The 27,949-nt window shown below is 43.4% G+C and overlaps 1 protein-coding gene across 13 annotated transcripts; it reads right to left on the reverse strand.

Moving 5' to 3' along the window:
- Positions 1-6,386: 6,386 nt before the first annotated feature.
- On the reverse strand, positions 6,387-11,208 carry LOC100283419 (DCN1-like protein 4). Of its 13 annotated transcripts, none has more exons than XR_564985.4 (11): positions 10,867-11,208; positions 9,670-9,750; positions 9,083-9,167; positions 8,260-8,334; positions 8,149-8,185; positions 7,951-8,034; positions 7,712-7,772; positions 7,517-7,623; positions 7,357-7,422; positions 7,068-7,217; positions 6,387-6,655 (listed from the first exon to the last, which is right to left on the reverse strand). XR_564985.4 is itself a non-coding variant. In XM_020551988.3 (10 exons), the coding sequence occupies exons 1-10, from the start codon at positions 10,916-10,918 to the stop codon at positions 7,122-7,124; spliced, it is 669 nt and encodes a 222-aa protein (XP_020407577.1). In that variant the 5' UTR covers positions 10,919-11,146; the 3' UTR covers positions 6,862-7,121. The 13 variants fall into 13 exon arrangements, 7 of the variants coding, with proteins under 7 accessions (XP_020407577.1, XP_008677383.1, XP_008677385.1 ...); XR_004857883.1 differs by having other exon boundaries at positions 6,392-6,655; positions 7,544-7,623; positions 10,867-11,146; XR_004857885.1 differs by lacking the exon at positions 9,670-9,750 and having other exon boundaries at positions 6,392-6,655; positions 7,544-7,623; positions 10,867-11,146.
- Positions 11,209-27,949: the final 16,741 nt, after the last annotated feature.

Below are 27,949 nucleotides of genomic sequence, written 5' to 3' on the forward strand. Positions count from 1 at the left end.
GATTCAGACCGACGGATCTCGATCCAGCGACCATCATCTGATATCGGTTCGCTTAAAAGGATCAGTCTAATCTGGACCCTTGAGATCAGATTGGGCGACCTGGGATCACCGATACCCCTTCGGCCTCAGATTAGTGCAAAAGACCCCTGACTTTGTCCCTATTCCACCTGTCGTCCTATATGGTATAGTAGGGCTCTCTATTTAATGTTTAAATTACAAACAAGTCCCTGGGTTTTTTCAGTTTAGCCCCTGGAAACTATTTTAGGAATAAAAATAATATTTATATGTCCAGAAACTTGTAAAATTCATAACTCCCTTATTTTAACTCCGATTTGATCCGTTCAAATTGCACTAGATCCATAATAATTTTGTCTATGTAATATAACACTGATTTATGCCATATCCCATACTTTTATAATGGGAAAATCGTTTAACCTATGTATGGTAGATTAATCTATCTAATTAAAGTAATATGTTCATAATTATAATGTGATGAACTTTAACTAAGATAGGACCCATATTAAAGTCAATCCTTAAGGTATATCTCACATGATTTATAGAATCGATCTGAGGTCTAGTTTTACTTATTTAATCATAGATCTTCCATAAATCATAACTCCTTAACCGTAACTCCGATCTTAGTGGTTCTCAAACCTACGATCTCATTACGACGCGTAGATTATTATCATATGGTTTGTACTTATGTTTGGTGTGATGTTAATTTTGCCTATACCATGTTTGTTTGTATTGCTACGTTTAGCAATGAGGTCACGAGTCACCTGAAGAGCAAGTTGGTACCTAAAATCTTGAGTCCCAGACAAGTTGTGCCCTTGATCACTCCTTTTTACCTAATAATGTTCGATGTTAATCACTGTGATATGCTCAGGTTAATTTGATGGGACCTAATAGGTTTCCCCTAGCATTGTTTATCCCTCACCTTGCAAGCAGATGAATAACTGGGTAGCTTTGCTATTGCTCTACCTGGTTTTGGGAAGCTAATGTTTTATTATGATCCTATTCCAATTATGTTGTTGTTTATTTATTATTCATGATAAGATCATATTGTTAATTGGAACATGGAGCGACCACCCGAGAAAACAGTGCTACCACAAGGGTGGTATGGGACACCCTTGGCTAACTAATTAGGAAAGCTAGTGGAGGACTACCTTACCCGAAAGGAGCAAGGGCAGTAGGGGAATGGTCAGTGTAGGGAGGTCCTTGGGTTGGCTTTGCTGCGATGGCGGTTAGGCGAGGGATCCCTGCATTGAAGCTTCCTAGAAATTGTAGCGAGTTTTCTGAAGCTAGTGGAACTTTGTAAAGGCCTCGTAGTGTCACCCTGCCTCGCCTCCTCGGCAGAGGTGTATGGGATTCATGACCCCTTGGCAGATGGGTAACATGACTTGTGGGTAAAGATATGTAACCTCTACAGAGTGTAAAATTGGTATATCAGCCGTGTTCACGGTCATGAGCGGCTCGGACCCTCACATGATTAATTTATGGAGCTAAACTTAATTTTTCATATGCATTGCATCGCGGGTGTTGTTATTAATTTTGATCTATTACTTATTTGGGTTGGTATCTATTTATACTTAGTAACTGCTAATAAAAGTTTGACCAACTTTAAAAGCAATGCTTAGCTTCAACCATCCTCTTTGGTAAGCCTTACACTTCACATGAGCTCCCACCTTTGGTGAGTTCATGCACATTATTCCCCACAACTTGTTGAGTGATGAACGAATGTGAGATCACCCTTGCTGTCTCACATCCCCATAGGTCAAGAATAGGTACCGCAGGATGAGGCGCATGAAGGACACTGTGATGAGTTCATGAGTGGTCTAGACCGTCGTCTCCCAGTCAACTTTGGGTTGCTAGATCGTTGTCTTCATATGATGCAATTATTTAACTATTTTATACAGAACTCCATTATATATTAATGTTGTGACATTTGTTTCTGTACCATGAGTCATCATATGTGTAAGACTTGGTCCTAGCACACCTGATGATTAAGTTCGCGCTCGGGTCTTGGTGCCCCCAAAACGTGGGTGTGACAGATCGGTAAGACGCCTCCAGATGATGTAGAGTTGAAGAGAGGTGAAGATTGAGATGAAGAAGGCTACGTTACTGGCTACTCCTATGACAAAATGTAAAGGAACTGAAGATATATTGATTTGGTTCGATTGTTGGTGCCTACAATTGGCCATACACCTTCATATATATAAGGGGGTGGTCTGGACCCGTTCTTAGGTGCCCTCCAACAGAATCTGAGTTTAGATGGATAAACACGCACAGAAAGGGGGTTAATCACGCCTGATCTAATGAACTCGTAGACCGTTCGTGCCTAGGGGCGGACCATCTGTGACCTGGACTGTCCGGGCACAGAGCTGGACTATTCGACCTTTTCCAGGTGGCAGATATGGTGCTCAACGCATGCCCCTGCCTTTTGGGAAAGTTAGCGAACCAAAAACACCTAGTACAAGGCATTAGCATCCTGATGTGTAAACATCGATTCTCTAAGCATCCTGCCACACACTTGGATGATAACGCTTTAGGAAACGACCATTTAATGCTTTAGGTAGTTCATCACCTTGCAAAGTCTGCAACATATATGCATTAGCAGATATTACCTGTGTGATTCTGTAAGGCCCTTCCCAGCTTGGGGACCACTCGCCAAACCTCCGGTCCCTGCTCCTTAGTGGCAAGATTGTTTTCCAAACAAGGTCTCCGACTTAGAATGACTTAGCTTTCACCTTCTTGTTGTATGCTTTGGTGACTATGACATTGTCCCTCTCGTTCTCCCTCATAGCCACCACCATCTTATCGATCACCTCATTGATGTTGTCCATCATTAGATCGTGATAGTCACGAACAACTAGATCATTCGGCCTAGCAAATCTGATAGTGTTTAGGCTTATCTCCACAAACAAAACTACTTCCTATCCATGTACAAGCTCAAAAGGAGATGCTTAGTTAGCACGGTGTTTAGATATTCTATGGGCCCACAAAGCCTCAGATAACACCATGTGCCAGTGTCTAGGATGGTCGGCTATCTTTCTTCTAATAAGGTTGATCAACGTCCTATTACTCGACTCGGCCTGACCATTGGCCTGAGAGTAATATGGAGAAGAATTGAGCAAACTCACGTACCTCTTTTGACATGAAAGAAATTCCTTGATCTGTGGTCAGAGTATGGGGAATGCCAAATATATGAATATTATGCTCAGTCACAAACTCAATTACCATTTTGTGTGTCATGTTTTCAGAGCAACAACTTCCATCCATTTAGTGAAATAGTCTGTGGCAACTAGCACAAACCGATGCCCTTTTGATGATGAAGGATGGATCTCTCCGATAAAGTCTAAACCCCACCCACTAAAAAGCCAAAGTTTAATAATAGGGTGCAGTTCGGCGGTAGGCTAGCTATAGATCACCGAATTTTTGACATACTTGACAACCTTTGTAGTACTTAAAACAATCGGCTATCATGTCAGGACAATAGAAGCCAGACCTTCTTAGAAGCCACTTCGTCTTAGGAGCCGACTGGTGGGTACCACACATGCCTTCATGTACTTCGGCCATAGCTAATGTAGCATCATCAGGGCCCAACCACTTAGCAAAATATCACTAGGAGTTCGGTGATACAGTTCATCATCGATAAGAACGTACTTAAGGGTCGTCCGTCGAACACCCCTATCTGTCTTGACACATGGGTCACGCAGGTATGTAATTAAAGGTGTCCTCCAATCAACTGTATTGACTGTGTCATTAACCAAATCGATTAGGGAGATGTCCCTGCTGGCGTCGAATGGTCCGTGACTTAGGGCTAGACAGTCCGACGCTATTGCGGACGGTCCGCGACCTAGGAAGTCAACGCATCTCTAATTATCAAATTTTCAAAAATATGAAATTTCCCTCGTGTTATCCGATAACCTGAGGATTTTTGCGCTATATATACTGAATGCCAAATTCGTTAAAAGAGTGTATTATGTCCCAACATCTCTCAAAGTAATCATTTAGCATATTGTCTAAGCATTGACAGTCTCCCAAAATTTGTTGGACAACTAGCTAAGAATCATCGAATATCTTTACATGTGTCACTCCCATGTAACTCAAAAGTTCTAAGTTGGATAAGAGAGCTTCCTATTCGGCTTGATTGTTAGTGCAATGAGTTTTTAATCGACTAGAGAAGTCAAAAGTGGCATTCCTTGGTGAAACAAGCACGATGTCAATCCCTTGCCCTTCATTGCAAACTGATCCATCAAAATAAAGAGTCCAGAGAGTAGCAGTGAGATATGATACATCTAGCTCAGAAGACACCTATTAGAAATTAGAATGTTTCTAGCACTTTGATTTTCTCTCTAACTCAGTTTCTAGCAAATATTGTTTTTAGACTTGTATTTAAGTTGAAACAGGAAATCTAAAAGGGATATGAGCTAAAAGGTATGTATCTATGACTTAGCCATGTCAAACATACTTTAAATATGTTTGCCAATGTCATAGAAAAGCTCCCAAGACTAGCCAATTCAAAGAGAAGAAGTTTTGGTTGAAAAGCACTTAAGCTCAGCTCTCTAGCAGTCATCGGACCAGTCTGGTGGGGCACTCGACCAGTTTACGAGAGAGCCCTACAGAGCAGTCTGGGTGGCCTGGGCACTAGATCGGTCAGGTGGTGCAACGACCTACTTTACCAAAGAGCTCTTCAGGCTGGCTCGACAGCTAGCACATCAGACCCTGGGCCGATGCATCGGACCTCGGCTACAGGGAAGAAGCTACTCTCAGGATTTTACTCTAAAAATCCTTGGACCTTCAAAGTAGTGGTCCGATGGTGCACCAGACCTCACAATAACAGCTACTTCAGGCACGTAACGACTACTTCAACGTTCAGGAGACACATGGCGGTTTGGTGCCAGCCTAAGATGGAAGGGCCCAATCAAGATCCCAGAGTGTCTGCTACTATTCCTAGTCCAGTGCGACCGCAGATGGCAGCTTTCAGCAATCAAGCAACGAATCTTTTGGCCATTTGGGCTATAAATAGAGCCCCTAGCCGGCCTCTACTAGTACCCAAGCATCACAAGAGCTAGTGATCATTCTCATACTCCTGCGCAACACCCCGATTCCATTCTAGAGAGATCTGAGCACTGATATGAGCTGTGTTAGTCATTCTAGTGTGTGTGTTTTTTAGATCTATCTTGTGTTGTGTTGCTGTGTTTTGCTCTTGTGTGTGTTCTACTCCTCCCTCTTTCTGTTCTTTAGAGTTGTAACTCCCGTCAATTGTGTACGGCTGCAAGAGACTCTGATCTGTGGAGATCCTTGCGAGAAGAAACTATAAGGAAGAACTGTGGCCTCAAGTTGATCATTAGATCACTTGAGAAGGGTTGAGTGTAATCCTCATCCTTTGGGACACCACAATGTGGAATAGGAAAGCATTTGAGGCTTGACCAAACCACGTTAAAATCATCATGCCATGTGTGTTTGATCTATTGTGATTTATTTTTCCTCTCTTATTCTAAGTTCTTGATCTTCACTTGTGTTGTTGTTGTAGTTATATTTCCGCATGCTAAAGAGCAATCAAGTGCAAGAACTTTGTTTCTTCTCACTCTAACGCGATCTATATTTTTGTGCTAACATCTAATTTAGATCAAGTTTGTTTTAAAGTTGTGAATTTTAGGCATCACTTATTTATCCCCTCTAGGTGACTATCAACCTCGACGGTGCCGCGCTCCGGCTGTAGTGGCCTCAAGAGCTCTCCTTGGGATGTGCCCACCATGTAGCATAGTGTGAGGTCCATCGCCCTCACACTTCGGGGCACAAGGAAGAGGGGAGTGATAGCTTGGCCAACACCCAGAAGGAAATAAAATACAAAGCGAACCGTTTTTATGCAATTGATGGCACATACGGGTAATTATCCCTCAACTCCACGTGAACAATAATTTCTAGAGCACCTATTTTGTTGCTCCACTAAATGTCTAAATTAGTGGAGTTGGTCTCAACTCCACATTGTGGAGTAGAAAACGAGAGGAGCAGTTCTAAACACCCCTACATTTGGTTTGTTTGTAGAGTAAGAGTAGAAAACAAGGAGATGAGCAGTTAGTTCTAAACACCCCTACATTTGGTTTGTTTTCTAGGGTTACAATTCATTTTTTCGCTCAAAAAATAACGGAAAGAGTTAGCCCTGCTTATTTAGTTTCCACTAAGGGCTTTTGTGTGCTGGCCCTGGCCCGGGAAAAGCTGTGCGTGCAATACTCAAATTTGTGACACTTTTTTTGAGGCACTAGAGTTTCCATCGTTTGAAATAATGCCAAAGCGAAGCTCCAGTCCATGTTCAGCTTGGAATACCCATTCTGCTTCGAACCCTAACAATCAGCATGTACCAATGCACAACACAAGATGGATGAACTCGCCAGTTAATTTCTTTTTATTTATAATCTATGGAAATATTTGCAACTTGCAAGATCTTAAAACTCTACCAAGACTGATTAACATGACATGGCCATTAAATATAGCATCCTGATACAAATTTTACAGACAGATGCAGACCGTTTCCAGTTTTAAAAATATGCAAAATCAAAAGATGACATGAGAAGGCTTTAAATTTTCTGGGAGCAGCCTCCACCGAAGCAACCGGAAACAAGCCGAATCGGCATCCTCCAGGGTGCAGAAACTACAGCATAGCAAATCGTAATGAGCATAGAGAATTTCTACATAGAAAGAAAGAAAAGGAGAATTCCCCGTTCATACTATGCATGCTTGCAAACTTAAGTTGTTTTTTACTAGTTGACATAATTGTAAATCAGGCTAAAACTCTTGAACAGTCAAGTGGAATGGAACGTGGCTCGGTGGCTGCCAAAACTGCTACTAAACACATAATTCAGTAAGACCGTGCTCACCAGATCATGCATATGATTGTACAAAATATTGTTTTGCACTGTACACTATTTACAGAGTGGAGATTAAAATAAGAGGTGAAATAGTAGGTTTATTGGAGCCTAAGTTTGCATTACTGACAGTATATACAAGTAGGTGGGCAAAAAATGGTCTTACAAATGTAAACAATGATATATATAGTCACCTACATTCTTGAATATTACATTTTGAATGACAACTTCACCACCACATGAATAGAAGATCTAGCTTTTATTTTCTCTTAGCCACTCAACAAAATTGTCTAGAATCAAAGGCCAAGCAAGGTCTGAATCATAATTGTCAAGTGATGGGAAGTTTATCTGCGAAAAAGCAAATGCCAAGTGTCAATGACAGAATAAAAAAATATTAAATATTGCAAAGAGGATTACAAGGTTGAGCTATTGTTTTAAATTTAAAACAAATGAAATGCTGCAACATATGTAATATTTAAAACATGACCTCATTACAGAACCGCATAAATCCCATCCACTGATCCATGTTTATCACCTTGTAGTCATTTTGGTACTGAAACACAGTCCAAATATAGCATGTCAATTGAGCACCGAGTCTTCATGAAGAAAGGATGAGTAGAACCACATAAAAAAGTAGAATCCATTGCCTTGAGGTAATTACTAAGCTTGTCAACCTGAGGGCGGAACTGCAAGCCTAATACTAGATTCAGCAACTCACAAGCAACTGGTATTTCTATACACTTCTTCTTATCCTCTGAGGAAACATAATCATTAGTTATGAAAAGCAGCCACCTTAATCACTTTGCTTTGGAGTTACAACATACAATAGCATGCAACAATACCTGTGAGGCAATAACGAAATGCATATATGTAGAAATCCTGGAAATTTGACGGCCTTGTAACCTGGATTTATAGAACACATGAAAGTGGTAAGCAAGGTTACACTTGAACATAAAAAAATATCAACAGTTAATGTTAGATGGAAGTTCTTGATTACAAAGTAAATTCTTCACTCCATAAATTAAATCTGACATGCATAGCTCACTTGAACATAAGATATTATTTGGGGAGACAGAATCACCTCTTGAACCAGTTCAGGAAATGCTTTCTTCAGTTTACTGATGCTGTCTGCTCGAAGAGCTTTCAAACCAGCTCTCCATTCATCCTGGTAACATAAAACATGTATTAGTCAACACTTGAAAGCATAGAACAAACCTTTACTATTAGAACTAAAACAAGTTCTTAAATGAACACTTGAATAACAGTATGCAATGCATACCAAGGTAAAATAACCTTGCTTCTCACAGCCCATTTTCCTGTAAATAGGATTTGTTAGATATTTGTGAAAGAAATAAACAAAATTGGAAATTTCAGAAAACAGATGACATACCATGCTAACATTAGAATCCTAACGTCGGTGTGGGGAACTTCAAGGTGAGAACAGAGTGTTTCAATGCCTTCTGGGCTGTCCCAGCAGGAGAAAAATACGACCAGTAAGGTTGCATTAGTAATTTAGTATAATAGACATGCCTCTCCAAACTCTGTAGCGCATGGCTGCATGCAACTTTAAGGGCAGGCAGTTGTATGAAGTGAGCAATGAGGGGGCGAGGGAGGGGGGAGGTCAGACAGCATATAGGACTTGAAAAAACAACATATCTAATTGCTTGCAAAAAACACATCGATCTTGTGATATCTATCAAGGACATAGATTGCTATATAAATGAGCCTATAGAAGACAACCACTATGTGCTACTTTGGTAGACAACACCTCCAACTGGTTGGCATGATGGATCTGAATACAATTATCATATGAACACAAGAAGTACTACCAGCTAGAACTCCGAAGCCAATAGTTAACTGACCAACAGGGTACTGCCCTTGATTGACAACTTAGTACACACCACAATGTGGCCCTTCCTACAGTAGAATCATAGTTAAAGCTTCTCTGTTGGGTTTACTTTATAATTGCGAACAAATATGCAAACTCTATCTTGATTTGCCAAATTTGGTGCATGGTACAATATCAAAAATCATTTCAATGTTTCTGTAGTGTAAACATTTGGAACAATATGGTTGCCACAAAATCGGAGCTATTAGCTAAGCTCATTAACGAGAAAAAGAACCCACACATCACCCATATGATAAAAAAAGGATATTCATGAGCAGCAAACATAAAGTGGCAGAGCATTGAGAATCACTAGACAAAAACTTACTCAATCATGACAGATGAGTTATCGGCATAAGTATAGAAAAATTGATCAATCCGTTCTACTTCCTTGGAAACTGCTTTAGTAGGGCCTGCAAATAATAGTGAAAATGTTCACAAACAGCTAAATAGAAAGCACAAATATAGATGACAAAATTAAGTTGATGGCAGTAATATGTACATTAGACAATTCCAGTTTATAGATGACAGCTCATGAAAGAAACAGAGATTGCAGAAAGAAAGTAACAGCTTGACATAAATGAAATAACAGTCCAAGATTTTAAATATCATATTAGATCCCATACATCCATTGCCAAACAATAAAACAAAGCAATATCATTTTTTTAGTCATGTGCACAGTGTATTTGTGGGGTCAATTTGGCTAGAAGACATTATAGCACTGTGTAATGGCTTAAGGTTAACCTAAGAACATAACATGGAAATAGGAACACAACAATGGATCTGGTCATCTTTTGTAGGGACACACAAATCCATGCATGTAGAAATACAAACATGCACACTGTTAGGACACTAGGACAGATAAGCACAAGCAATTTGAAAATTAATTGAAGAAAAGAAATCAGTGCAGCTCACCACGTTGTGCTTTCCTGCTGGTCAGGTTTGTACTGACTCCTTTTCTTTTTCTGTTTTGTTTTTCATTTACTTGTTCCGCACCTAAATATAATTGTTTGCTTAGTATTCATTCATATATTCATACCCTAAAATAGAGAGCACAGGATTCCCTACCCCAATGCATTTGAAAAACAGTATGCTGTAATGGTAAATCTAGTACAAATAAAATTGAAATTAAAACTACCCAATACACAAGATCAGCCGATGGGTAGATTAGTCGAATTAATTAAATAATTTGTATTTACATGATAAGAGCTCGATTAAGCTTCTCGAATTCAAGGATTCATGGAGAAAGTCCCTTTAAAATCATGAGAGCTAATTAAATGCCCATGCACAATGGGAAAAACAAAAGTAGCCAATTGGGAGAGGAGCCAGCATAAGGGGCATAATTAAGTGAAACACAAAAAAAAGAGAGCACAATGTCGAGCTAGTGTTAATTGCAATCAAATACAAATTAGGTTAATCATAATTATGGAAAGAAGGCCATTCTGATGGTCCCTTACCACGACACAAAATTACAGAGAGATGTAAGACTCAATCATGAAATTTAACTTCCTGCAGTTATCAACCTATCAATAGGAGGTTATATGGCTACCACAGTGATATCAACTAACACATACGTTCTTAAGTTGAGAAAAAAAAAGCATACAACTCACACCTAAAACAGTGATCTATGGTACTCGTAGTCCAGATATCACAAGAGACACAGTAAATTGGGCCATTAGTGCAATTTTTTGCTCTTTATCTTCACATACAAATAAAATTCACCTAGGTTGGCAAAGAATAGACCTGCAGATTGCATCCTCTTTACAACGAAGACAAATCTGTTATCATCAGATGAAGGAATCCACAGCAGATTCCACATCAAATTCAGTCCAAGATTCAAACACACTTCTCTTTACGACCACAACGCCAAATCGCCAAAAAAAAACCTCCACACCCTTCCAATCACGAAAAAGACGATGCATAGCTCCCATATACCGAATTCGACAATCGAAATATTGACCAATCGAGTGCGCTCCAGCACAGATCTTCCAGAGGAAATAACACCAGCATCCAATCTGGAGAAACAGGAACCCATCCGCACTGCCTGGGAACTAGTGAGCGCGATCAAGGAACTAAGGGAAGAAGGGAGTGGCCCAGCGGTGGGGGCGGTACCAGCGCTAGCGGTCGCGGCAGACGACAAGGATTTCTTCGAGGCGCGCCTCATGGTGGCGGCAGGCTGGCTTGCTCCTGAACCCACCCTCTTCCGCGTCTGATTCGGGACCACCTCAGGTTCTTCTCTCCTCGTCGCGACGAGTTCTCTCCCTTCTGGGTGCGAGCCCCGAGTTCGTTGTGGGAGAACAAAAGGGGAGGAAGACGGAGGGGCATTCGATTTTATTTTTTTGCCACTCTACTATAGCACCTATTTAATTTGTGTCACTCACACCATAGCCATGGGGCCAGAAGAAAATTGTCATCCACTTCCATAATTAGTTAATTTTTTCCAAAGATGCACCGAAAATAAGATTCGTAGAGTTAAAAAAATACCTACTGTTTATCACTTACACAACTTACCTATTCATTCCTTTCGGTCTTTCACCGACCCTTCGTCCTCTATACAAGCCTTGCCGCTCGTATCCCCGGCACCCAAATTTTTTAACAGCCATGGAACCCGTAAGAAAGGATTTCATACGTCAATTAAAAAATAACATTATAATAAGGTCATGCTTTGAACGCATAGCATCGAATAACTTAACACAAGATTAATAGTTGTGGCTGGACCAAAATACATGTTGTTGTTGCTTTCTCGAAACTCGTACTCGGCCAGTCCGTCCCGTCCGTCTTGGCGTCGCGCAAGGAACGGCGCTAGTAGAAGACGAGCGTCTTCTTCAGCCCGATCAGCTAGCTACTCGGCGTCGACAGAGGTACGGATGGCTTTCCAGAACCTGTGCTCCGTCCTTCGGTTCGATCGGCCGCCCACAGCTGCCGCCCTTGAGGTCGCGCAGCACGAAGAAGTACCACTGCCTCTCCCTGGTCTTTCCGGCAGCCTCCACTTCGTCGTCAGTGCCCAATTCGTACCCACAGCGGGGGCCAGCGACGTCATCGTAAGTGGCGGAGCACCCATTATAGAATATTATGGCTTGAGCCATACCTAAAAATCATGTTTAGTGTAGTGGTAAGTTCATATTATTTTTAATCAACATGTTTCAGGTTCAAGTCCTTTGTGCTACATCATGTTTTTCTCTTTTTTGTCCTTCTTCAGCCATATCTTACTATTATTTTGTCCTTCACCACTGGTCATCGTCGTCGTGTTAGCAGCCGCCGCAAACTTGGGTAAGGGAGAAGGAAGAAGGAGAGGTTACAGGGAGAGTACCGCAGTTCTGTTATTCGCTGAGCTCAATTCCTCTCTCGCTTCTACTCCCTCCGTCCCAGGATATAAGGCGTAACTACTTTTTATTCTTGTCCCACAATATAAGGCGTGCTCTCTCTATGCATACGTATATCGATGCAGTGGTATAGAGACAATTAAATGCATTTCTTGGTCTTTGAACCAGAGGTGGTTACGCCTTATATCCTGGGACGGAGGGAGTACCTCATATCCTATTACAAGCCGCATGGGCCAGGGTTACTGCACCCATTCTCGGTCGGCGTAGCGCCTGTTGGGCCTTCTGCTTCCACGGTCTGTAGATGGTTGTAAATCAGCGTTGGCTCCTGTTGTCTCTGGTGCGTAGGTGCTTGAGTGTCAGCATTCAGCATGACAGAGAGCACAAGAACTACGCCGCGGCAACAGATACACCTCCGCTGGAAGCTCCGGTGTTGGGCCGGCGATGGAAGAAGCCCAATGTAAGATACACGGGCCCAGAGTGGGTGTGAATACTTAAGGAACGAAATTGTAAGAGATACTCAGGCTGTAAGAAATACGCTACTGGTAATAGTATCGTATCGTATCGTCTCCTACCTCTATCGGAGTCTCCCCTGGTGCCGGACCCTAACAACTGGTATCAGAACAACCGATCCTGGAGGCGGACAGCGCTCCATACTTCACGCGAGCGACGAAGATGGCTGGGGCATCAGATCCCCGCGTATCCACGGCTCTCGTCGCTCAATCCAAGCAAATCGAATCCCAATCCAAGCATCTGGCAGCGCAGTCCAAGCTGCTCCAACAACTCTGCGATCGACTCGAAGCTCAGGATCTCCAGTGGGGTTCCTTGAAGCAGTCTGTCGCCAACAACACCGAGGATATCAACTCGATTCATCACCGACTGGATCGCGACCGTGAAGATCTCAGCCGCAACCTCGACGCGCACCTCGCGTCGCAGACGGTGGCGTTCGAGGAGGTCGCGCGGGAGCGGATCGGATCAATCGTCGTCGACGCCTCCACGCGAGTAGCGGCCCTGGAGAGTGTGACTTCCTTCTTCGAGTCCTGGCGACCTCGGATCGAGCGCTCGGTCGAGGGCGTCCAGGATTCCATCACCACCATGCGCGAGGAGTTGGCCAAGGTGTCCCAGTTGCTCGAGCGCGGCGTTCCCACTGACCCACAACAACCACCGGGCATCCAAGGGCACCAGTGGACAGCGCTGGACCAATTCCACGCTGCTGCTCCACACGCCGACGGCCTGTACGGGCACCACTTCGACAACTACAACCGGGAGCAGGGTTTTGGGGGTTTCTATCCCCATAACCTTCTCCCGACCAATGGTATGCCACCCGGTACTTTTCCTCATCATGAATTTGAGCAACCTCAGTACCATGTTGGAACCCAGTTTCATGGGTCCACTTATCCACCTCCTCATACAGCTTTTGGGGGTAGAGCATTCGGTACCCAGTTTATAGCCCATTTAGGAAAACTTCCACAGCTCAACTTCCCTGCATTTGATGGCGAATTTCCCAAACTTTGGCAATCTAGATGTGAAAAATATTTTGCCATGTACGGAGTTGACCCCATGGTCTGGATCCAAGTCGCTACTATGCATTTTTCGGGTTTAGCCGCTCGCTGGCTCCAGTCTATAGAGCACAAATTACCCAGCCTCACATGGTCTGAATTTGGTGGGTTGATCAGTGAGCGTTTTGGCAAAAACCAATATGAGTACTGTCGGAGAGGAAATCTCCGACCGGGTGGCGGACTGCACCCTCCCTAAATCCTAGATGAGGAGGGGCTTAGGCGTTTTGCTTGTTAGTTTGGAAAACCGGAAGAACACAAGAACACACAAGGATTTAGAGTGGTTCGAGCCACCGGAGCGTAACACCCTACTCCACTGTGTGATGTATTGCTTGTGAGCTTGGATGAGCTTGCGAGTCTAAGGTTGGATCTAAAAGTTGAGCTTGTATGTAACGTCGCATGCCTCCCCTTTTATAGCTGAAGTGGGGCATGCACAAAGGTACTGGGCTTCGACATGTGGGCCCAGGGACATAAAGAATATAGCACTTGGAGCCACAAATGTTTGCTGCTGGGGCAATCTTCTTGCGTCCTGACGCCCAAGATCTGCGTATCCTCGGCGTGCAGGGGAAGCTTCTTGTAGAAGGGATGATGAGCACAGTGCGCCGCTCGGCACAGGCGCACTGTTCGCCAACAGACTGGTCAGGCGCGCCGTCTGCTGGACGACTCTGACGCCGACTGCCAGCGGATTGGACAGGGCGCATTAAATGCCGAGAGGGCACGTCGCCTGTCAGCATGGTGTCAGGCGGCGCACCCTCTCCGCAATAAATGCAGAGGCTGCACGGCTGTATGGGCCTTACGTCAGGCTCGACCCGTTGGCTTATGTCACGGGCCACAAGCCAAACGGCAGCAGCGGGTCTCTGCTTGAGCGGGAAGCGTAGGGCAAGGACTAGACACGTGCCGGCATCGGACCCCTACTCGTGTCGGGGTCATCCTGGTCCCGGGACCTTGCCAAGGCCCGGACCTTACTCGGAGGGACCTGGGGCTTACCCGAGGGACCCGGCATGCCCTCTTGAGAGCTTCGGACTTGTACGGAGGTCCGGACCTATCAATGCACCCTGGGGAGTATTATCTTTCCTTGCCACGTGGTGCTTCCTAGACCTGCCCATGTGGTGGGGTCGGGTGCTGCTCTTCGTGTGACCTGGGGGTGTCGCACGGGTGCAGCGCCTTCATACCGTAGAAGAGGGTACCCCTTATTTAGGGTACCGACAGTGGCCCCCGGGCCCGCCTCAGGGGAGGATGCGAGCCTACAGGTGGGACCAGAGTCTGATTGGTGGTTGGGCTGCTGCTCCTGCGCGCCTGTTGATGCAATTACTGCCGGCCCGCCTATGGTCATGCCAACTGCTACGCCTATTCCCACGGCTAACTTACCCGTGACCATCGTACTTAATGTCACTATTGGCCCATGCGCGGGGGTGCCTCGAGTCGCTGCACTGGTTCTGAAAAATTTACCTTTTCAGACTTCTGTGACGGCCCCGAGAAGACATGGCATTGGCGCAAGCGGCGGTGTAGTTTTTTTGCACCCGGTAACCAGCACGCCGGTTGCATGACATGTGGGCCTGGGCCCCCCTGTTGGACCGCCGGTTACAGCGAAGCTGAGAGGGCGCACAGCCGCGGGGCGGTTGTACGCTTCTTGCGCGGCGGTTCGCCCCTTTGGCCGCTGGTTATGGCGAAGATGAAGGGGCGCTTAACCGTGGGGCGGTTGCATGCCTCTTGCGCGGCGGTTCGCCTTCCTGACCGCTGATTGCCCCGAAAATGAAGGGGCGCGTAACCGCGGGGCAGTTGCACGCTCCTTCTTCGGGTCAGTCTGTACGACATGTGGGGCCTGGCCCCCGTGTCACAAGGTGGGAACCTTGGTACACGTTGGGGGAGACTTTGCCCGTGACGCTTCGAGGGCGCGAGTGGGGAGATCTACCTTTAAAAAGGAGTCAATCTCCCGGGCAGTAGACATGCCTCGCTTCTCCTGCGACCATCGCGTCCTTCCGCCTTCTGAGCCTCCAGATGGGGTGCGCCGGTGTTCTCTGGAGGGATTCGCGTCAAGGTCATCCCTTCCGGTGACCTCACCACCGGAGAGCTTGCGCTCGTGGTGGTGTCGCCGATCTTGTCTTCTTCTTGCTGCTGTTGGAGGAGTGCAACCTCACGGGGGTTGGCGCTCTTCCATCATCCTTCGGCTTCAAGGATTTTCATCACGTAGCCCGGTCGCAACCTCCGGCCGGTGGTCATCCACAAGGATGACTACCAGCCTTGTGGTGGAGACAAGTGAGCCGGGCTGCGGCCTCCCCTTGCCCTCAGCTTCAAGGATGTTCATCATCCGCGCTGGGGAGGAGGGCGAGCCGAGTTGGGGTTCCGCCTTCCGCGTGGGTTGGAGGCCCGCTTCTTCCTCTAGCATTCGGGGGAGAAGGGCGTTCGCTAGCCTTGCGAAGGAGGCAAACTCCGGGTACGCGGGGTCGATCGTCTGCGGCGCCGTCAGCTGCCGCGTGTCTGGCTCCTCAGCCTGGGTGGCTTTGGTGCCGCCTCCGGCGCTGCCTCCTGCCGCTTGGACAGGGCGTGGTTGTCCATCCACCGCACGGGCGACGTGTAAGTGCAATCAACCCTAATTGAGGGTTTTGGTGATTAATGACAAAACAAACTAAGATTCTAACAAGTTTGCTCCTAGTATGTACACAGTATTTCTACAGACAGGAGAAGCACAGATCTTACAAGCATAAAAGTATAAAGCACAGCGGATTTAAAATTCCACATCAAATGGCGTGCTCCAAGTGCTAAGAAACAACGACGGTGCTAAATTTATAATTCTTGAGTCATAGGAATCGCCGTACAATTAAGAGGGATCCGCGACGGTTAAGTAAGTTGTGAAACGAGCCAAGTTCAAAATCTTTTAAAACTCCTTGGAGATCATTTTCCCAGATCATGAATGCCCTTGAGAAAAACAAATTTTACTTCTCACAAAGACTCCCCTTTTGTTCTTTTCAAAATTCTCAAAGTTTGGTTTCAGCCCCCAAAACCGGTTCAACCGGTCCTGAAACCGGTTCAACCGGTTTCAGTACTGTTCACCTGCCACCTCTGCTCTGACCTATCTGACAGTCAGAGCTGTCAGAGAAAGTCGCAGCAGATATTTTTCAGAAACCGGTTGAGCCGAATTTTGTACCTACTCAGCCGGTTTTGAAACCGGTCGAGTGTCCGGCTGAGTAGATCAGTGGACCGGGATCCCCCTGGCAGAAACCGGTTCAACCGGTTTGAAAACCGGTTCAACCGGTTTTTGGCCATTTTCTCCCAACGGCTGCCAGCTTTTGGGGGATCCTTTATATACCCCCTCACACTCTCTCTCTCATTAACTCCTGCCTCTCCCACGAATCCTTGGCTGACCAACCTTCAAACAAGAGCATTCACTTCACCTTTCACACCCGCAATCGCATCTCCTTCAATCATTTGAAGGACCCTTGGTGTGAGGTGAACTCGATCGAACTCGCTGTCAATTTCATCTCGATTCTCCCATTCTCTTGTTCTTGAGCTCGTTGCAAACTTAACCGTGTGCGGATTTGTTACTCTTGGAACCTCGTGTTCCTTAACGGTTAGAGGTTGCTTGGGAGTCTCCAAATTTGTGGACGACCCCAAGAAGTTTGTATCACCCGCTCCTTGAGCTGATTTGAGAAGAGATTGCCTTGACCTTTGTGGTCGGCTTATGGAGGATTAGGGTTGGAAAAGACCCGGCCCTTTGTGGGTTCCTCAACGAGGAGTAGGACACCTTTGTGGTGGTTGCCGAACCTCGGGTTATATCGCGTGTTCTTGTGTGCTCTTGTCAAGCGCTTTACATTCTGTGGTTGGTTCATATTACTCATTTAAGTAGTTTTTTTGTGTAGGACAAATCTTTAGCTATATTCTTCACTACTTCGCATTTGTTCAATAGATTATCAAATTTAAGTTGAGCGGGTTCAAACTTGTTCAGTTGTGATTAAAATCGACTGAACCGGTTTGCACCTGTGCAACTTTAATTTAACCTATTTCGAAGTTTTTAGTGAAAATTTTCAGGTGTAGCCTATTCACCCCCCCCCCTCTAGGCTACTTTCAATTGGTATCAGAACTACGTGCCTCGTTCTACGCTTAACCGCGTGAGGAAACGATCATGTCTACACAACGGGACCATGTGGATCCTCTCCTCGAGGAAATCCCCGTCACATCTTCCGGTGAGGAAGTGGACCCCAAGGTCCTCGACCTCGCCATGAAGATTGCCGAGAGAATGTTCCTCAAAATGAAAGAGGAAGATGCAAAGAAAAAGGCCGAAGAAGAAGAATCAAGAAGAAAGGCCGAAGAAGATAAAGGTAAGGGAACATTTGATTATAATGACGATCTAGTGGACCTTTTGGTGTCTAAGGTATTGAGCAAGGTAAGTCTCAATACCGAAGGATCATCTACCAAAAGCAAAGGTAATGACTTTAGCAAAGTTCAATTCGATTACTCTAGAAATTATATTCCCAACTTCTCTTCCGCCCCACTCGGAAAGTTACCAACTCTTAGTGAGTTAAACTATGATGAGTGGGCCGACAAGATGAAGCCGCATTTAATCGGTGTGCATCCTAGTCTTTGGGAGATTGTTAATGTAGGTATGTATAAGCCCGCCCAAGGAGAAGAGATGACTCCGGAAATGATGCAAGAGGTTCATCGAAATGCTCAAGCAGTGAGCATAATTAAAGGAAGTCTTTGTCCGGAAGAATACCGGAAAGTTCAAGGAAGAGAAGATGCCCGTGACATTTGGAATATTCTTAAAATGTCACATGAAGGAGATCCCAAAGCTAAAAGACATAGAGTTGAAGCTTTGGAAAGTGAGCTTGCAAGATATGATTGGACAAAGGGTGAGTCGCTCCAATCACTCTTTGATCGGTTGATGGTATTGGTCAACAAAATAAGAGTTCTTGGGAGTGAAGATTGGAGTGACTCCAAGGTCACAAGATTGTTCATGAGAGCCTATAAAGAGAAGGATAAAAGTCTTGCAAGGATGATAAGGGATCGTGATGACTATGAGGATATGATGCCTCATCAATTATTTGCAAAAATTCAACAACACGAGTCCGAAGAAGCCCCCATCAAGACAAGAGACTCTCATGCCTTGATCACAAATGAACAAGACAACCTCAAGAAGAACAAAGACCACAAAGCAAAGAAAGTGGTCGAGACCTCAAGTGATGAAGATAGCTCAAGTGATGAAGACACAACTATGTTCATCAAAACATTCAAGAAATTTGTAAGGAAGAATGACAAGTTCCAAAGGAAAGGAAAGAAGAGGGCATGCTATGAATGTGGCCAAACCGGTCATTTCATAGCGGATTGTCCTAACAAGAAGGAACAAGAAGCCAAGAAGGAATACAAGAAGGACAAGTTTAAAAAGGGAGGCAAGACCAAGGGATACTTCAAGAAGAAGAAGTATGGTCAAGCTCATATTGGTGAAGAATGGAACTCCGATGAAGAGAGTTCTAGCTCCGAGGAAGAGGAAGTGGTGGCAAATGTGGCCATCCAATCTACATCAAGCGCACAACTCTTCACCAACCTTCAAGACGACTCCTACACTCAAACTTGCCTCATGGCAAAGGGAGATAAGGTAACCTTATTTAGTAATGATTTTTCAAATGATGATGATGATGATCAAATTGCTATGAAAAATAAAATGATTAAAGAATTTGGCTTAAATGGATACAATGTTATCACCAAATTAATGGAAAAGCTAGATAAAAGAAAAGCAACTCTTGATGCTCAAGAAGACTTGCTTATCCTTGAAAAGGAAAGAAACCTAGAGCTTCAAGAGTTGATTCACAATAAAGATAAAGAAGTAATTAACATGAAAACCTCTATTGATAATCTTGCAAATGAAAAGAATGCACTTGAATCAAGCATGTTAAGCTTGAATGTTCAAAATCAAGAACTTCAAGTGCAACTTGAAAATTGCAAGAACATCAATGCCCCCTCTTTAGTATTTGAATCTAAGTCTAGCTCTAATGATGATTCTTGCAAGCATTGTGCCAAATATCATGCTTCTTGTTGTCTAACTAACCATGCAAGGAAGCATAGCCCACAGGTGAAGGTCAAAGAAATTTTGAAAATATGCTCTAGCAATGATGGGTTAAAGAAAGTTGAACCCAAGTACAAGTCCCTTAAGCCCAACAATGGAAGAAGGGGGCTTGGGTTCAACTCATCCAAGGAAAACCCTAGCACAGTGCATAAGGGGTGGAGATTCCCCAAGTTCATAGAGGGAACCACTCTATATGATGCCTTGGGGAGGATCCACTCCTCAAATGACAAGTCATCTCAGGTAAAGGTTAACTTGAGTTCCACAAAGAGTAAGATGAAGGAAGTGGGATCCTCAAGTGGACAAAAATCTAATGCTCCCATTTCCCACTCATATCTTTGTGATTATATGTTGACTTGGGATTCAGGGAAATTGGTTGTGAAATATGTGGGTGCCTACACTAAACGAAAAGTCATGAAAAGAAGTGTGTGGGTACCCAAGGCTATAACTAACACTGTAGGACCTAATTCAATTTGGGTACCTAAGAGCATAGCCTAAAACTTGTTTTACAGGTCTACTCCTCTGGTGGGTCAAGTTGGGTGCTTGACAGTGGATGTACAAATCACATGACCGGGGAGAAAGACATGTTTCATACATTGCAACTAACTCAAGAAGCACAAGAAATTGTGTTTGGAGATAGTGGCAAGAGTAAGGTGATTGGTATTGGTAAAATTCCTATCTCTGACCAACAATCACTTTCAAATGTTTTATTAGTAGATTCTTTAAGCTATAATTTGTTGTCCGTTTCACAACTTTGTGGAATGGGTTATAATTGCTTATTTTCGGATGTGGATGTGAAGATCCTTAGAAGGGAGGACTCCTCAGTTGCCTTTACCGGTCGCCTGAAGGGCAAGCTTTATCTTGTTGATTTCACAACAAGTAAAGTGACGCCTGAGACTTGTTTAGTGGCAAAATCCGACAAGGGTTGGCTATGGCATCGCCGGCTAGCCCATGTCGGTATGAGGAATTTGGCCAAACTTCAAAAGGATAATCACATCATTGGACTAACAAATGTTGTATTTGAGAAAAATAGGGTTTGTGGCGCATGTCAAGCAGGAAAGCAACATGGAGTCCCACATCAATCAAAGAATGTGGTCACAATAAAGAGGCCATTGGAACTTCTTCACATGGACCTCTTCGGACCTGTGGCCTACATTAGCATTGGTGGTAGTAAGTATGGTTTAGTTATTGTTGATGATTTTTCTCGATTCACCTGGGTTTTCTTTTTGAGTGACAAAGGTGAAACTCAAGAAATTTTAAAGAAATTCATGAGGAGAGCTCAAAATCAAGAAAGTGAGAAGCGATAATGGGACGGAATTCAAGAACACAGGTGTCGAAGAATTCTTAGGAGAAGAGGGAATCAAACATGAGTTCTCGGTGCCTTACACTCCACAACAAAATGGTGTTGTGGAAAAAAAGAACCGAACTCTAATTGAAGCTGCAAGAACCATGTTGGATGAATACAAGACACCTGACAACTTCTGGGCAGAGGCGGTCAACACCGCCTGTCATGCAATCAACCGTCTCTATCTTCATAAGATCTACAAAAAGACTGCTTATGAGCTTCTCACTGGTAACAAACCTAAAGTGGATTATTTTAGAGTATTTGGTTATAAATGTTTTATTCTTAACAAGAAAGTCAAGAGCTCAAAGTTTGCTCCTAGAGTGGACGAGGGCTTCTTGCTTGGTTATGCATCAAATGCGCATGGATATCGTGTTTTCAACAATTCCACCGGTCTTGTTGAAATAGCGATAGACGTGACATTTGATGAGTCTAATGGCTCGCAAGGGCATGTTTCTAATGACACTGCAGGAAATGAAGAACTACCTTGTGAGGCCATAAAGAAACTTGCCATAGGTGAGGTGAGACCTCAAGAAAGGGATGATGAAGAAGGAACCTTGTGGATGACCAATGAGGTAGTTGATGTGGGTGCAAGGGTGGTGAGTGACAAAGTCTCCACCCAAGCAAACCCATCAACCTCAAGTCATCCAAGCCACGAAGAAAATCATCAAAGGATGCCAACAGTGGTAGAAGATGAACAAGAAAATATTGATGGTGAAGTGCCTCTTGATCAAGTAATTGATGAGGAAGAGCAAATACAAAGACATCCATCAGTGCCTCATCCTAGAGTCCATCAAACAATACAAAGGGATCATCCAGTGGACAACATCCTGGGTAGCATCAGGAGAGGGGTAACAACTCGATCTCGTTTAGCTAATTTTTGTGGATTTTACTCGTTTGTTTCCTCTCTTGAGCCAATTAAGGTTGAAGAAGCATTGGGTGATCCGGATTGGATAATTGCCATGCAAGAGGAGTTGAACAACTTCACTAGGAATGAAGTCTGGTCCTTAGTCCAAAGACCCAAACAAAATGTGATTGGGACTAAATGGGTCTTTAGGAATAAGCAAGATGAACATGGCGTGGTTACAAGAAACAAGGCACGGTTGGTTGCCCAAGGCTATACTCAAGTGGAAGGACTCGATTTTGGTGAAACATATGCGCCTGTAGCAAGGTTAGAATCAATTAGAATATTAATTGCCTATGCTACTAACCATGATTTCAAGCTATATCAAATGGATGTCAAGAGCGCTTTTCTAAATGGACCACTACAAGAAAGAGTATATGTGGAGCAACCACCGGGCTTTGAAGACCCAAAGAAGCCAAATCATGTTTATCTTCTTCACAAGGCACTCTATGGGCTTAAACAAGCCCCTAGAGCTTGGTATGACTGTCTTAAAGATTTTTTAATTAAAAATGGGTTTACAATAGGAAAAGCTGACTCTACTTTATTTACTCGAAAAGTTGATAATGAATTATTTGTGTGCCAAATATATGTTGATGACATTATATTTGGTAGTACTAATGAAAAATTTTGTGAAGAGTTTAGCAAAGTAATGACGAACAGGTTTGAGATGTCTATGATGGGCGAGCTTAAATACTTCCTGGGATTTCAAGTCAAACAACTCAAGGAAGGTATCTTTCTATGCCAAACTAAATATACTCAAGATATGCTCAAGAAGTTTGGCATGGAAAAAGCAAAGCACGCCAAGACTCCAATGTCATCAAATGGACATCTCGACCTAAATGAGGAAGGTAAACCTGTAGATCAAAAATTATATAGATCAATGATAGGATCACTGCTTTACTTATGTGCATCTAGGCCTGATATAATGTTGAGTGTTTGCATGTGTGCACGTTTTCAAGCAAATCCTAAAGACTGCCATCTTGTAGCCGTTAAGAGAATTCTAAGATACTTAGTCCACACCCAAAACCTAGGATTATGGTATCCTAAAGGCTCCCTTTTCGATTTGCTTGGCTACTCTGACTCAGATTATGCCGGTTGCAAAGTAGATCGAAAAAGCACTACTGGGACTTGCCAATTCCTTGGGCGGTCCTTAGTGTCATGGAGTTCCAAGAAACAAAATTGTGTTGCACTTTCCACTGCAGAAGCTGAATACATAGCAGCTGGGGCATGTTGTGCACAGTTGTTATAGATGAAGCAAACCCTTAGAGATTTTGGTTGTGAGTTTAACAAAATTCCACTTTTGTGTGACAATGAGAGTGCCATAAAACTTGCAAACAATCCGGTGCAACACTCTAGAACTAAACATATTGACATCAGACACCATTTCTTGAGAGACCATGAAGCCAAAGGAGATATCGTACTATTTCATGTGAGCACCGAAAATCAACTAGCCGATATCTTCACAAAACCCCTTGATGAGACTAGGTTTTGTTTTCTTAGGAGTGAGCTAAATATCTTGGATTCTCGAAACGTGGCTTAATAACTAAAATTTTGATCAAATTTGACGGTTGAAAATTGATTGTTTGAGCTATATGAAATGAGAAATATCATTTTTATCTTTAAAATATTTCATGTCATATTTGCTAAGTGCTATTACAGCCCTTCTAGGCAATATTTGAAATCTGGTTGAGTAAACCGGCTGAGTAGACCACTCAACCGGTTTCTCCCTGGTGGAAACCGGTTGAACCGGTATAAAAACCGGTTGAACCGGTTTTGGCTGTCGCGCCGTCAGTCTACGCGCAGTCTGCACTGACAGCTGCGCAGTCTGCGCTGTCAGTTTTGCAGTCTGTGCTGTCAGACTGCCAGGATTTTCGCGCAGTCAACACCGTTTTCTGCGCGCTTTTACTGCGCAGTTTGACCCGAAACCGGTTGAACCGGTTTTGGAACCGGTTGAACCGGTTTTCGGTTTTTCTGGCGGTCGACTCCTCCCCTTTTTATGTCTCTCCCTCTCTCCTCTTCCCTTCTCAGTCTCGTTTTACAGCCGCCGCCGCCCTCTCATTCGTCTCTCTCTCACCTTCACACTCCAATCCAAAAAAAACTCTCTCGTGCCCTCACACCTTTTGGAAGAGTGGTTGGAGATCCGTTCTTCCCGGCGTGTTTCCACCATCTTCCTCCATCTCGTTGGGAGTTCTTGACCCAATCTTCGGATCGAGGTATTGCCCTATGTTATTTCCTTGTACTCGATCCTACGCGTTCTTGATTATCTAATGTATCATTCGTTGGGTACATTTTAGTTTAAGTGATTGCAACACTTAGATTATCTTCATTTTGTCACAAACATTGTTAGAGATTAGCGATTTGATATTGATCGTTGTAGTTGAACCGCTCATATGAACGGTTGAAGTGCATGCTCAATATCTTATGCGTTTCTACTCAAACGTGTTTGATCCTTGCTCATCATAGGTTCTATTTCTTATTTCTTAGAATGGTGCGTCGAAGGAACCCGTCGGTGGTCGAATCCGACTCCTCGGATGACCAGGAAATCCATGGAGATACTCCACCTCGCTCTCAATCCAAGCGAGGGCGCGGAAGCGGCAATGTCATGCCGGGTGCTGAGGCCTCCGGGTCTCAAAGTGCTCGCGGTCGGACATCCCGGAATCCTTCCGGACGGTCTCGACCTGCGACGAATCCGCAGGCGTGGGAGCCTGCAAGTGATGATGATGGCGGGAAGGACGATGAAGTTGATCTTCCCCCGGCCCACGCTCCTGTGATTCGCGGCTTGGTCCTCCACCGGGCAGAGGCTCGGCGTGCTGGCAATGAGCCAGTCACTGACTTCACTGCCAGTGGAGGCTCTGCTCTTCTCCAGGATCTTCGTTTCCAAAATCCTGTATTGCGTATTCGCGATGCCAAGATCGATGGAAATCGCTTTTGGACTCTTCACCACGTGGATTTCTATAATTCCGTTATTCTCCCCAAGAAGCATCAACCTATCCTGCATCAACGATATATTAACTGGGAAGGTTGTGAAGCCATTGGGGACCCAGAAATGTCACAGACACTGAGGGCCTGTGAAAGGAAACAAATGAAGAATATCATGACATTCCAATATGATTGGAATGATGAAGTGATTGCTCAATTCTACTCCACTCTCTGGATAAAGCTTGCTGACGAGGAGAGTCATTACAACTACCCCTATCTGAACTTCTTCATTGAAGGTAGTTGGTACAAGGTGAGCTATCGTCGATTTGCTCACATTCTTGGCTTTTCTGACGATGATATATCTGGAGACAAGATCAAGATTCATGATTTCCGGCAGCCCACAAGAGATGAAGCCAAGGATCTTCATCTTTCTGAGTCTGGAAAGTATTGGGAGTCGACCAACATTCATAAGTATTATCGTTATATTAACTCCCTCTGCAGGATGACCCTAATTCCAAAAGGGGGAAATCAGATGAACATCCTTGGGGAGAGCAAGGTCTTGCTCTCTTTTATGAAACCCAACAGCTCAGAAAGGACTAATGTCTTTGACATGATATGGCAGGAAACACTACAAAATGACCATCCCTTTAACAATGCATATATGTGTTGGTACAAGCCTATATAAGCGTTGCTAGGGTTTATACCAACACATAATTATGTGTTGCCTATACTGCCGTTGCTAGGGGCTACTGCAACACTTATACATCTGTTGGTAAGTCATATATATAAACGTTGGTAAACTGCAACAGATTTTTATAAGATACAACAACGCTTATATGTGTTGGTGCCGTCCATGACCAACTAGTCATCTATAAGATACAACAACGCTTATATGTGTTGGTGCCGCCCATGACCAATTAGTCATCATAGGATGCTACAACGTTTAGATTCGAGTTGTGAAAACATTTTTATGTGTTGCAAGCAATAAACCAATAAAAAACATTTGAATATTTTATTTTGAGGTTAAAAGTACAACAGGCTGAAACAATGCACATTTGATATTTCTGGAATCATCCACACACACATGGCAAATAAGCAAACAATAATATGAATTAAAAATCAATAGTTGCATTACAAGAAGTTGATCCATAGTTTCATATATAATATATGTTTGAGTGGTAGGATAAAAACATATTTACATATGACTCATAGTCGTCGGTAATCTAGATCCAAATAAAACAATAAATATGCAGTAAGCCCTTGCATCTTCATAGTGTTCTAGGTTCATAACTGAAAAAAAGAAGCCCAGAAAATATAATAGGTTAATATATATACCAAATGAAAGAAATAAGTAATGCAAAGTAGAGAAGTGATGTGCAAATATTACCTTTCAAAGAAGGGAAAATGAAACATGTTATAGCACATCGACAAATAGTTTGCTCGAACTTGCTTCCAAAATCATTCATTTCATTTTTTATGTTTCATACAATGTATGTGGTATCAGGAATTTTGGATTTATTTCCAGCCACGATGGTGGATTTATAAGGTGAAAAAATAGTAGCCTCAGTTTGTATTACTACAGAAAACCGATCCCTAGAAAGCACATGAAAATAAAAGGAGAAAATTACACATACCAATGCATCAATTATAATTTAAATTGATGGTTAAATCTGCTGATAAACTCAAAACTGACATATAAAACTGTTCCAGCATCTTATGACACAAAATAAGTGATGGAAACTTGGAAAGAAATAAACAGACCTGAGAACTGATCTTCTCTGCTCTCTGAGTCGTCACAGCTCACCATGGGATGATAGAAATTCTTGGCTTGATCAAGCACATGGAAATGAAGATGGCAATGGCAAAGATTACAATCCTTCGAGTATGCAGATAATAGGATTTAGAGACTATGATTGACAAGGTTACCTGGTCCATTGGATCAAGCAAAGAATTAATCTCAGAATTCACTATTACACCACCATACTCATCATCCATGTTTCTAGGGTCACTTTTTTGATTGGTGTCCCCTCCCCCACATCACTCAACTAGTCTGTCGAATCACTTAAAGAAACTAGTTGTTCGGGGTCACGTTTAAAGTTATACAGTTTTGATGCAAGATCATTGGTACCAGTCTAAACACCTAGACATTTTGCTCTTTCTTCTATCGCAGATATAATAGGTGGGTAGTGTTTATTACTCAGTTCTTGCAATATTGTTTCATTTACGGATTGGTATCCCACGCGAGATGTCAAGACAAGCTGGCTGCTGTCAAAAGTGCAACAAGATAAAATCCACAAAAGGGCAACTGCGTCACCAGCATCTTTTGTAGTCACAAGAGCAGGGCCTGCAATTAACACAAGCATGAGTCTACAAACATTCTCAGAAGAGTAGGGCCTGCAATCACCAGCATCTTTACATTGGGTCCCTCCCCTGATGTATCTTTAAATCCTATTATAGAACACAAGAAGGAAAATGGACTAAAAGAATGACAAACCTTCAGAAAACTTCATTTCAAGGCTTCAAGCATATCCTAACTTGTCTTGTTTCTTGCATTTTATCGCACTAACCAAGCAAGATGGATATAATAAAACTTTTTGCACTGATCATTTCCAAAAACCTCAAACAAATAGTATTTCGTAAGTCAGAGACAAAATACAACTCATGTAAAAAGGTGAGCTCAATGAAGTTCAAAATATTTATACCGCAAATGTGAAGGAAAAGGGTAGGTTAAACAAAATTAGTCCAAAATTATGATTCCAGTACTTATAAGAATACAGTTATAATTTCCAATGTATTAGGAGTTATAATTTTGCATAAAATGGGTGCTCTTCATGATGCCACAAACAAAACAGACACCAATAATCAGGCAATACCGTAAAATAAATAGTAGTAGACTTACCCTCTTTGTGGCCTCTGCTTGGCACTCTCGTTCATATTACTGTTTAAGGTATTTTATTCTTTGTGATTTGTAGTGATGACAACATTAATGAGTTCTTGATGAACATGGGCACTTTGTGTTGTGCATATGCCATCTTCGGATAGCAGATGAACTTCTGATGAAGATGTGCCTGAACATATCTGTTCTTCCTGCCATGCATT

Source organism: Zea mays, chromosome 1, assembly GCF_902167145.1.
Source record: "Zea mays cultivar B73 chromosome 1, Zm-B73-REFERENCE-NAM-5.0, whole genome shotgun sequence".
NCBI classification, from domain to species: domain Eukaryota; kingdom Viridiplantae; phylum Streptophyta; class Magnoliopsida; order Poales; family Poaceae; genus Zea; species Zea mays.

Bases quoted from the DNA above. Each gene is read 5' to 3' on its own strand.
- LOC100283419 (NM_001156320.2), bottom strand. From the start codon at position 10,918: ATGAGGCGCGCCTCGAAGAAATCCTTGTCGTCTGCCGCGACCGCTAGC. The intron at 9,168-9,669 runs GTGAGCTGCACT...TATTATTTGCAG, and splicing joins CAGCAGGAAAGCACAACGTG to GCCCTACTAAAGCAGTTTCC. The intron at 7,624-7,711 runs GTATTGTTGCAT...ATGTTTCCTCAG, and splicing joins ATTTCGTTATTGCCTCACAG to AGGATAAGAAGAAGTGTATA.